The sequence below is a fragment of the Oncorhynchus keta genome, chromosome 18 (genome assembly GCF_023373465.1).
Source record: "Oncorhynchus keta strain PuntledgeMale-10-30-2019 chromosome 18, Oket_V2, whole genome shotgun sequence".
NCBI classification, from domain to species: domain Eukaryota; kingdom Metazoa; phylum Chordata; class Actinopteri; order Salmoniformes; family Salmonidae; genus Oncorhynchus; species Oncorhynchus keta.
The window spans coordinates 24176404-24189156 of NC_068438.1; the positions used below are offsets into that span (position 1 = coordinate 24176404).

The window sequence follows — 12753 nt, forward strand, 5'->3', positions numbered from 1 at the left end:
GTCAGGATGGAAATAAACTTTTCATAAACCCTTAAAACATTGGAAAGAACTTCCAAAACAACTATATTCTTTTACGTGGGTTGTATTAACAACATCAAGGATTACGCACACATATAATATAACACAATGAGTTCTGGTTCCTCCAGAAATGTCCTGTACCTCGGGCCTAAAAAGAGTCCAGCCCGGTAAAGGAGTTCAGTGAACTCAAGTGACTTTTGTCACGCAATGTTTGTCCGTTCATTCCGTGTAGCGTAAACCCAGTATTAAACATACAATCAATATAACAATTACTTTACCACAGAACTTTAAAGCGGATCAACTCTTAATTAAGTCCTCAACTACGACTAACTACATAAATCACAGTATACATCACATCCAAACAAATGAAATACCGTATACAAAAGGTGGTAGTCAGTCGGTCAGTCAGACAATCCAATCCGCCAATAGATCTCCAGTGGAGACCAGGCCTACCTGGTCATAGCAAGCAGCGTCTGGAGTAAGCTGCTGGGGCTGTAGCACCATATCCAAGGGTCCTCGGAGAGGACGACTTAGGTTCAGCTCTGCAGGTGTGACTCCAGTGGACTCTTGCACAGCAGAATTCAGGGCAAATCGAAACTCGTGAAGGTGCTTGTCCCAGTGTTTGTGCTGGGTCCCTACATAGGAAGCAATCATTGTCTTCAAGGTTCGATTTACTCTCTCAGTGAGATTGGTCTGTGGGTGATAGGCCGTGGTCAACTTCTGTCTCAGGTTCCATCTTTGGCAGGTCTCCTCAAAGAGATCAGAGACAAATTGGGAACCTCGATCAGACAGGATGTAATCAGGCACTCCCCAGCGAGTCAGGATCTCTTTCGTAAGGATGTTAGAGACGGCCCTTGCTGTGGCCTGACGCAGGGAAAAGAGCTCCACCCACTTTGAATAATAATCAACAAAAACAAGCATGTACACATTCTGATTGGAGCTTCTAGGAAATGGACCCATCAAATCCACTCCTAACATTTCCCAAGGTCGGGTAACCACCGTTTGCTGCATCTTGCCAGCAGGCTTTCTACCTTCTGGTTTGTACATTTGACAAACCTGACAGTTTCGGATGTGTGACTTCACATCCATGCTCAGATGTGGCCAGTACAGTAATGCTTGCAACCACTTGTAGGTTTTGAATCTGCCCAAATGACCAGCTAATGGGTCTTCGTGGAAATGTTGAAGCCGTTGAAGGCGTAGAGTTTCAGGTATGTACATTTGGTAGAGTGTTCTTTGAGGTAGTTGTACAACTCGGTAGACTTTATCTTCGATGATGGTCAGCTTTGTGGTAGGGTTGACCATCTTTTCTCCATCTTCCAGGATAGTCTGGTACAAAGCCTGTACTTCTGGATCATCCTGTTGGGCTTTCCATATGGCCTCATCGGAGATGGGAAAGGCCGTTTTGGGCGAGTCTCAACTGCTTGACAGGACAGTAGCACATGTAAGATGAGGGCCACCGTTATCACAAGCAGGAGCTCTGGATAAGGTATCTGGAACAGTGTTGTATTTTCCTTTCCGGTATTCCACTGCAAAGGTGAACTCTTGCAACCGTAGAGCCCATCTTATGAGTCTGGTAGTTGGTTTGTTGGTCTTGAACACCCACACAAGGGAGGAATGGTCAGTGACCACAGTGAAGTGTCTTCCCTCCAAGTAGTACCTCCACTTTTCCAAAGCCCAGACCACTGCAAGGCACTCTTGCTCTGTTGTGGAGTAGTTCCGTTCTGCTCCATTCAATGTCCGACTGGCGAACGCTAGCACTTCTTCAGTGCCAAGTCCAGTCTGTTGGACTAGGACAGCACCAAGTCCAACATCACTTGCATCAGTGTAAACAACAAAAGGGCCATCAAAGTTGGGATGACCTAAAATGGGAGGTGTGACGAGATGTCGTTTCAGGGTTTCAAAGGAAGTCTGGCACTCTGCCGTCCATTGGAATTTCGCTCCTTTTCGCTTCAACGCGTTGAGGGGTTCTGCCACCTGGGAGAAGTTCGACACAAACCGATGGTACCATCCAGCCATACCAAGGAACCATTGAAGGGCCTTGAGTGTGGTTGGCACAGGGAAGTCTTGTACAGCCTTTGTCTTTTCAGGATCCACCTGAATGCCGTCGAAAGACACCATATGGCCAAGGAACTTCAGGGAGGTTTGGCAGAAGTTGCTCTTCTTCATATTTAAGGTCAGACCAGCTTCTCTTAGCTTGTCCAACACTGCTTGAAGATCTTGAAAGTGTCTTTCTCTGTTCTGAGAGTAGATAATTATATCGTCCAGGTAGACGAAACAGATCTTCCCTTTGAGCTCACCTAACTTAATCTCCATGAGTCTTTGGAAAGTGGCAGGGGCATTCTTTAATCCAAAGGGCATCACCTTAAAGGAAAACAAGCCCTCAGCACAGACAAAAGCAGTCTTGTCCTTGCTTTCCTGGTCCATCTCAACCTGCCAATAACCACTATTGAGGTCAAGGGTAGTGAACACAACAGCGCCAGACAATGACTCCAGGATCTCATGGATGGTGGGAAGAGGATAGGCATCAGTCTGGGAAACATTGTTGGTCTTCCTATAGTCCACACAAAATCTAAGACCACCAGTCTTTTTTGGGATGAGGACAACAGGAGCAGCCCAGGGAGAGGAGGAACGTTCTATTATATCTTGTGTTAACATATCATTAATGAGTCCCTTTTGGATGATTAGCTTCGCTGGGGACAAACGATATGGCTTTTGCTTGATCGGCATTTCCTGTGTAAGGAATATTTTGTGCTTCAGGAGCCTGGTGCGTCCCAGCTTTGAAGTACATACATCAGCATTATTCTGCAGCTGTTCCAACAGCCTTAACTCCTCCTGCTGTTCCAGCTGAGCTCTTCTCACAGCCTGTAAAAGGAGATCGTCAGAAGGATTATCAAGGGTTAGTGGTACCGGAGCAACGGCAGAGAAGAGTGCCACATTTGAACCCCAATCATGTAACTTTTTAGCTACTGATTGGTGCGGTATTAACTGAAAGGAAGGGGATGTCGATGGGGGGGCGTAGGCAGTGACTCTTGGGGTTTCAGCTCTGGTTAAAGCACCCAGAGAAGGATGGTCATTCCTGCGAAGAGAGTTAGGTGTGTTGGCCTGTTGTGATTTGTGGTTTCTGGAAGGGTTTACTTGATACGGTCTTGGACATGTAGCTGAAGAATGTCCCTTTTGGCTACATCTCCAACAGAACATGAGAGGGGTCTTGGCTGGAGACTCTGGCTGTTGTTGATGGTCTGTCTTGGGTAACTGTTTGGGTGTCTGTTTCTTTCTCTGATCATATTGCTGTTGGCATTCTCTGTCCTTCTCAAACTGCTGTCCCTAAGCGAACCAGTCCATCGACAGTGGTGACTCGTTCTCGGAGTTGACTGGCTAGTAGTGGGTTGATGTTCTTCAAGATCAATTTAATGACCTCTTCCTCCTCAATGCCAGGTTTCCACCTTCTGCACAGGGAGTGGTAACCGTATGCAAAGTCACGGATACTCTCTTTCTCTCTTTGTACTCGATTTCTGACTCTGTCTGCCAGCTCATCGGTGTAGTCCTCAGACAGAAATGCAGAGGAAAACTTGGCCTCAAAGTCAGCCCAGGAGGTAGTGGTGAGACGTGCCACATCCCACCAGTCTCGAGCTGTTCCATGCAACACATTCCTCAATGTGGCAAGGAGTTCTTCGTCAGCCAGGGGATTGAGGGCAAGAAAGTCACGACATCTTTCTAGATACATTATCGGATCAGGACTGTCATCTTTTTTTAGAGGGGGAGGGAGTTATCGGACCATGAAAATGACCAGGATGCATGGTGGATTGCATCCTGCAAGAGGTGGCTGAAGCATGGCCTGGTCAGAGCCAGGATAATGTGTAGCACACGGGTATTTTTTTTAATCAAGTTCTATTCCTCTATTCTAGGTAATATCAGGAAGCTATATAAATATAAAAGGATATTACAGACATCCAATATTAGTTTATTTAATGACACAAAGGTTAGCTTGATCTGCTAAAAACGACAGGTTAACTACCTAGCTAGTAGCTAAGATATCTAGCTAGCTAATGAACAAGTTTTCAGTCACAAAGAGAGAGCTATGACAATATAAAAAGACAATTTCAACAAAATATCAAATGGGGCAAAAAAGTATTTATTCAGCCACCAATTGTGCAAGTTCTCCCACTTAAAAAGATGAGAGGCCTGTAATTTTCATCATAGGTACACTTCAACTATGACGGACAAAATGAGAAAAAAAAATCCAGAAAATCACATTGTAGGACTTTTAATGAATTTATTTGCAAATTATGGTGGAAAATAAGTATTTGCTCAATAACAAAAGTTTATCTCAATACTTTATTATATACCCTTTGTTGGCAATGACAGAGGTCAAACATTTAAAGTAAGTCTTAACAAGGTTTTCACACACTGTTGCTGGTATTTTGGCCCATTCCTCCATGCAGATCTCCTCTAGAGCAGAGATGTTTTGGGGCTGTTGCTGGGCAACACAGACTTTCAACTCCCTCCAAAGATTTTCTATGGGGTTGAGATCTGGAGACTGGCTAGGCCACTCCAGGATCTTGAAATGCTTCTTACGAAGCCACTCCTTCCATTGCCCGGGCGGTGTGTTTGGGATCATTGTCATGCTGAAAGACCCAGCCACGTTTCATCTTCAATGCCCTTGCTGATAGAAGGAGGTTTTCACTCAAAATCTCACGATACATGGCCCCATTCATTCTTTCCTTTACAAGGATCAGTCGTCTTGGTCCCTTTGCAGAAAAACAGCCCCAAAGCATGATGTTTCCACACCCATGCTTCACAGTAGGTATGGTGTTCTTTGGATGCAACTCAGCATTCTTTGTCCACCAAAAAGTTATATTTTGGTTTCATCTGACCATATGACATTCTCCCAATCTTCTTCTGGATCATCCAAATGCTCTCTCGCAAACTTCAGACGGGCCTGGATATGGATTGGCTTAAGCAGGTGGACATGTCTGGCACTGCAGGATTTGAGTCCCTGGCGGCGTAGTTTGTTACTGATGGTAGGCTTTGTTACTTTGGTCCCAGCTTTCTGCAGGGTATTCACTAGGTCCCCCCGTGTGGTTCTGGGATTTTTGCTCACCGTTCTTGTGATCATTTTGACTCCATGGAGTGAGATCTTGCGTGGAGCCCCAGATCGAGGGAGATTATCAGTGGTCTTGTATGTCTTCCATTTCCTAATAATTGCTCCCACAGTTGATTTCTTCAAACCAAGCTGCTTACCTATTGCAGATTCAATCTTTCCAGCCTGGTGCAGGTCTACAATTTTGTTTCTGGTGTCCTTTTACAGCTATTTGGTCTTGGCCATCGCGGAGTTTGGAATGTGACTGTTTGAGGTTATACTGATAACAAGTTCAAACAGGTGCCATTAATACAAGTAACGCGTGGAGGACAGAGGAGCCTCTTAAAGAAGTTACAGGTCTGTGAGAGCCAGAAATCTTGCTTGTTTGTAGGTGACCAAATACTTATTTTCCACCATAATTTGCAAATAAATTCATTAACAATCCTACAATGTGATTTTCTGGATTTTTTTTTCTCATTTTGTCCGTCATAGTGTACCTATGATGAAAATTACAGGCCTCTCTCATCTTTTTAAGTGAAAGAACTTGCACAATTGGTGGCTGACTACATACTTTTTTCCCCCACTGTATATCGCTTAAAAATAGTGAAGCATGTCCTGGTCTAATGTATATGTTTCCTAACCTCAGATACAGAGACCTGTGAAAGCTTTCTGTGGATGAAGGTCCCTAAGAAAGTTCCAAGTTCTAGAGAGACTGAAGGGTATATCTCCTATGGGTTATATATGCTACTGGTTTACTGTTAGAATTGGTTGTATGGACTACAAAAATACTGTTAAAAGTAACAATGCATAGGCCTGTAACATGCATGGCCAATCTTGCTCCTAGATATCTAGCTACTGGGTGTGCAGGTTTCTGTTCCATCCCAGCCCTGACATTCTGCTTATTATTGATATTAGACACTATTCATTTAACTATTCAATCATCTCTTGCTTGGGAGTAAGATGAATGTCAAAAGCCACCAATGTAAGTGTAGCGTACTGGCGGCAGAGAAGTCAGGCGCATGAGAGCAAAACAGATTTACCAAGGCGCAGTTTAATAAAAAAAAACACCGTTAACAGTACAATAATCAATGGGTAAAACCCGTCACACACCAGCATAACGTGCACAAGCATTACAATAAACAATTCCGGACAAGGACATGGGGGGAACAGAGGGTTAAATACACAACATGTAATGATGTAATTTAAACCAGGTGTGTGGGAAGACAAGACAAAACAAATGGAAAATGAAAGGTGGATCGACGATGGCTAGAAGACCGGTGACGTCGACCGCCGAACGTCGTCTGAACAAGGAGAGGGACCGACCTCGGAGGAAGGCGTGACAACTAACCATTTACATAGGTGTTCTTTGTATAATATGAAATAAAGTGTTTAATTAAGCATTGTGTATTTTTTGGTTACTGAATATTCCCTGTTTGTCTGTTTTATTTGTTTGTCACTCACTCTCATTTTGTCTGACGATACTGCACAGATTTGTCCTTAATCATTGGTGTGGGTGTAACAATCCGTGAATGGCTGACCTAGGATGCAACCCCTGTACACAACAGCATTTCATACCCACAAAGCAGCATCCATTATCATACCAAAACTATGATCTTGGTTGAGCTAAGATAACCATACTTTAGGTCTGGGCAGGTGAGATCACCACACGATGGCTTCTAGGGCTTTCTTACTTTGTCTTTCCTTGATTACTCGCATCCTATCTCCTCACCTTTATTGTATTGCAACTGTATTGTCCCTCCCCTCTCACCTTCTTCTCCAATGGGTTTTTAGAAGGGGATGAGGAAAGGAGTCGAGGAAAGATTAATTGAGAAAGAGCCAAAGAATAGCCTAATTGACCAACAATCTCTCCCAAAACATGAATATTTGAACCTTATAACACAAATGTCTAGTTAGATACCTTGTAGCCTACTATCCATTTGATCCCTGATTTGTTGAACGAGGGAATAATTTTAGAAAGACATAATGTTGCAATATTTTATATCAAGGGTGGGAACCATCCTCCAGGATAGCTACTGGGTATGCAGACGTTTGTTCAAGCCCTGGTATAACTACATTGTAGCCTAAACATCAGCTGCTCAACAGGACCTTGATCAGCGGACTTGGGCTGGATCAATAGCCAAGCCTGCACACCCAGGAGCTCTCCAGATGGAGGGTTGACCATATTTTGACAACATGTGACTAACAGTGCAGTTCTACTTTGTGGAGAGGTTAAGTGCCTTGATCAAGGGCAGGAGATGGTAGGTCTACATGGGATCAGACACAGCATCCTTCTAGTGTCAATAATGCTTACTTTTTAATGTAGATTATAATAATAGTCATGGAAAATGTGAATTTGTGAATTTTAGTGAACATAGTCTAATGGACCGACTTGGAAAAAGACAGCACTTCTTTCATCCCAAATCAAGCACTGGAATGCAGTGTAGCTGTCACGGTCGTCATAAAGAGGAGACCAAGGCGCAGCGTGGTAAGTGAACATAACTCTAATAAAAGAGAGAACACTGAACAGAACTAAACAAACCGTGAAGCAATATGGCTAGTGCAGCACAGGCAACTAAACATAGAATAACAACCCACAAAATAACCAAGGCATATGGCTACCTAAATATTGTTCCCGATCAGAGACAACGATAAACAGCTGCCTCTGATTGAGAACCAATCTAGGCAACCATAGACATATAAACACCTAGAAAAACCCCTAGACATACCAAAAAAACCTAGACATACAAAAAACCCTAGACAATACAAAAACTAAACAAACCACCCTTGTCACACCCTGACCTAACCAAATAATAAAGAAAACAAAGATAACTAAGGTCAGGGCGTGACAGTATCGTCTGTAGAGATAGCATACTCTGCTGCTTTTGTTGGGGAGATCCCCTGATGTTGCAATGGAGGTGATTCATTTAATGTAACATTTCTCAGGACAGTTGAGTACTTTGTTTATTGTTTACGTATGGGGTTAAGGCTTTTTACCAGTAAATCTAGCAGATACAGTTTGTTAATTGCCGTCCTTTAGCCTCCAGTCTAGGTGTGTTATTAGTTCTATGGCTCTTTCCTTTCCTAACCACCCCCTAACCCCGACCTGAACTCTGAAAAGGCTGAAATGTGAGTGCTGTTGATGGCTAGCTGAGCAACACCTTGTAGTCAGTTGCTCCATGATGTCCTGTCTTTAAACTAATCCTGTAAATTTAATTAACTAGGAAATCGGGGGACCACAGAAGATCTTCAGATTACAAAGTTATACTTTTCCAAATATAACTCTTCAGATATTTTAATATCTGATCAATTAGTCTTCTATTTCTGAATTATTCTTTACCTCACGTCACTCATTTATTTGAAAGTCGTAAATTGTTGGTTATCTGCAAAAACCCCGCCTTTACTATCAATCATCCATACACCAATTGGCTTAATCATTTATTTTACTAACTAACTAAATAATCACAGAAATGCATAATCAAACAAACAGTAGATATTGGTTACTAACAGATTCCCTAGTGGGATAAGCCAATATGACGGCTTAGTGGACAAAGGGAAGTGGGTGTGGACTGAGAAAGTGCTGGAAAGACAAAATGGATTCATTACATAGTCTATAATTATCGATATTGAAATGCTAGTCATTCGCACATGAACGGCCGCTCATTCGAGGATAATTGCAAGTACATATTTACGGTGTATGTCATTGTTGTCTTCTCTATTGGAATCCGGTCCGTCTGCTGGAGAATTCATCCAAGTCTCTTTCTGTTTCCCTGAAGATCAAAGTATATCATGGTTAGAATGTATACTTCAGAGTACCATTCAGAAATGTTCTCATAGAATAGGTGTTTCGGCGGTTGTCGGTATTCTCGTCTGAGGTTTACATAATTTCTAGCTGCAGACTAGTAATTAGTATCTAAGATTTGCTCTTATTCTGTAGGGATCAATAGTCTCAGAGTTGAACCATTTCCAGATGTGTAGCCAATGTTCCACGTGGTATAGTTTTTTAGTTTTGGGTCTCAAACCTGTGCCACCTCAGTTTACACCGAGGTATACATGGTCTTAACTATTCGCAATCACAGCTCACACTGTGGGTTTGCTTAGTCTGAAGAGGATTTCCTCAGGAGGGGTTTTTATTCGTAACAATAGAAAAGGTGGTTCCATGACGCCAGATCATGTCTGTGCTCACAGGGACGAACCAATGACTTAGTTAAACTTTAAAGGGAATACAATTCTCTCACATAAAAGGTTTAACATCACATTATATCATTTCACAAATAGTTTCATCTTTACTCATTCAGTTTATACAAGAATTAGATGCAAACACCGTAATTGAGAAATGTACACATTCAGAGATATATTATGTGTGTTTCCTGTCCTTCGTGAGGTCACCAAATGAAACACATTCAACATAACTCTCCCTTAAGTGTCCACTGACCCTTCCCACATTCTCACAAGTGGACATATAGTTTCATTTTCCCATTTTGGGGATTTAGGAGTTCGGCCACGTGAAATCCTTTGTTCACTCTGTGGTCTCTCTCTCTCTGCATGAAAAGGGGAAAAGAGTCTCTGCCAGGAATTTACGACCTGAGATAACAGAACCTGGGTATAGGAGAGAATGAGAGAGGGGGAAGCTACGATCTACACCCAGAAAGGGCCACATCATGACAATGAGGACCTCTTTTTTTCCCCTCTCTATGCCTGTGTGACAATCCCTTCCATCAGTCTCTCTCTCTCTCTCATGCTGGACTTTGTCTACACAGCAACATATTGTACAGATTGGGGGTGGGAAAGGATGTGAAGTAAAGTGGCTGTAAATAAGCCATTTCAAATGTTGGCTACACTTGTGCATTTCGTTAATGTGCTACAAGGTAGACTGACACCTGTCAATTAACAACCTGATAGATATTTATGAAGATGAGTTGACATTCCCCACAACAGTCAGTAAGACCTGATTTCATTTGAAAGTCAATAGATCTCGGGCTGTGTTAAATATAATTAGATTTTCCCACAGACAAGGTCTCCTGAGTGGTGTAGTGGTCAAAGGCACTGCATCGCTATGTGCCATTAGAGATCCTGGTTCGAGTCCAGACTCTGTCACAGCCTGCCGTGACCGGGAGACCCATGGGTCGGTACACAATTGGCACAGCGTCGTCTGGGTTAGGGGAGGGTTTGTTCTTGTCCAATCATGCACTAGCAACTCCTGTGGCAGGCTGGGCGCAATGCATGCTGACATGGTTGCCAGGTGTATGGTGTTTCCTCTGGCACAATGGTGTTAAGCGGGCATTGTGTCAAGAATAATTTTTCTATATATTTTTTTACTTTTACCCCTTTTTCATGGTACCCAATTGGCAGTTACAGTCTTGTCTCATCGCTGCAACTCCCATATGGACTCGGGAGTGGCGAAGGTCGGGAGCAGTGCGGCTTGGCTAGGTTGTGTTTCGGAGGACGCACTGCTCTCGACCTTTGCCTATCCCGAGTCATACGGGAGTTGCAGCAATGAGACAAGACTGTAACTGCCAATTGGATACCATGAAAAAGGGGTAAAGGTTTAAAAATATATATATATAAAAATATATTTTCCTGGCTGAGTAAATGACCAGTAAATTCCTTTTCCTGACTGAGTAAATGACCATGTGTTTTTCTCTCTCTTAGTGAGCGCTATGGATACTGTTATCGGCCTGTATGGAGAGACCGTTGAGGTGCCATGCAACAATGGAGCCCCCAAACCAAAGGACCTGTTCATAACAAAATGGAAATACGTAAGTTGTTGATATACACTGAGTATACAAACCATTAGAAACACCTTCCTAAAATGTAGTTTCCCCCTCTTGCCCTCAGACCAGCCTCAATTCATCAGGGCATGGACACTGCAAGGTATCCCATAGGGATGCTGGCCATTGTTTACTCCAATGCTTCCCACGGTCGTATCAGGTTGGCTGGATATCCTTTGGGTGGTGGACCATTCTTGATACACAATCCATCCACCTGACAGGTGTGGCATCTCAATAAACGTATTAACCTCTCTAGAGTACGTGGGACGCTAACGTCCCACCTGACCAACATTCAGTGAAAGTGCAGGGCGCCAAATTCAAACGACAGAGATCTATCTCATCATTAAAATTCCTCAAACATACATGTATTATACACCATTTTAAAGATAAACTTGTTGTTAATCCCACCACAGTGTCCGATTTCAAAAAGGCTTTACGACAAAAGCATACCATGCGATTATGTTAGGTCTGCACCTAGACACAAAAAACACAGCCATTTTTCCAGCCAAAGAGAGGAATCACAAAAATCTGAAATAAAATTAATCACTAACCTTTTATGATCTTCATCAGATGGCACTCATAGGACTTAATGTTACACAATACATGTATGTTTTGTTCAATAAAGTTCATATTTATATCCAAAAATCTCTGTTTACGTTGGCGCGTTGTTATGTTTTGCCTCTAAAACATCCGGTGACAAAACATCCGGTGAAAGTGCAGAGAGCTACGTCAATTTACAGAAATACTCATCATAAATGTTGATGAAAATACAACTGCTATACATGGAATTAAATATATACTTCTCTTTAATGCAACCTCTGTGTCAGATTTCAAAAAAGCTTTATGGAAATACCATGGAATAATCTGAGTACAGCGCTCAGATACCAAAACAAGCAATACAGATACCCGCCATGTTATGGAGTCAACAAAAGTCAGAATTAGCATTATAATTATTCACCTACCTTTGATGATCTTAATCAGAATGCACTCCCAGGAATCCCAATAAATGTTAGTTTTGTTCGATAAAGTCCATCATTTATGTTCAAATACCTCCTTTTTGTTTGCGCATTTAGTACAGGAATCAAAATGCGCAGGCACTAGGTCCAGACAAAGTAAAAAAAGTTATATTACAGTTCGTAGAAACATGTCAAATGATGTATATAATCAATGTTTTGGATGTTTTTATCATAAATCTTCAATAATGTTTCAACCGGAGAATTCCTTTGTCTTTAGAAATGAAAGGGAACGGAGCTAACTCTCACGGGCTCCCGCCTGACTGAGCACATGGATTTCTGGCAGACCCATGACTCAATCAGCTCTCATTCTCTCCCACCTCCCAGTAGAAGCATGAAACAAGGTTCTAAAGACTGTTGACATCTAGTGGAAGCCTTGGGAAGTGCAATATGTCCCCACAGAAACTGTATATTGGATAGGCTAAGACTTGAAAACCTACAAATCTCAGATTTCCCACTTCCCATTTTTTCTCAGGTTTTTGCTTGCCATATGAGTTCTGCTTTACTCACAGACATCATTCAAACAGTTTTAGAAACTTCAGTGTTTTCTATCCAAATCTACTACTAATATGCATATCCTAGCATCTGGGCCTGAGTAGCAGGCAGTTTACTCTGGGCACGCTTTTCATCCGGACTTGAAAATACCGCCCCCTACCACAAAGAAGTTAAACCGCATGATCATTACACAGGTGAATCTTGTGCTGGGGACAATAAGAGGCCACTCCAAAATGTGCAGTTTTGTCACACAACACAATGCCACAGATGTCTCATGTTTTGTGGGACCGTGCAATTGGCATGCTGACTGCAGGAATGTCCACCAGAGCTTTTTTCCAGAGAATTTAATGTTAAGCCGCCTCCAACGTCGTTTTAGAGA

At 42.5% G+C, this 12753-nt stretch overlaps 1 protein-coding gene across 1 annotated transcript in view; it reads left to right on the forward strand.

The window, feature by feature from the left end:
• Positions 1 to 12753, forward strand: part of LOC118397475 (CD166 antigen homolog A-like) — a 60179-nt gene that overhangs the window by 35597 nt on the left and 11829 nt on the right. The window contains exon 2 of the mRNA XM_035792247.2: positions 10748 to 10854. Coding sequence (XP_035648140.1) covers positions 10748 to 10854 — 107 coding nt within the window. The remainder of the gene's footprint in view (positions 1 to 10747; positions 10855 to 12753) is intronic.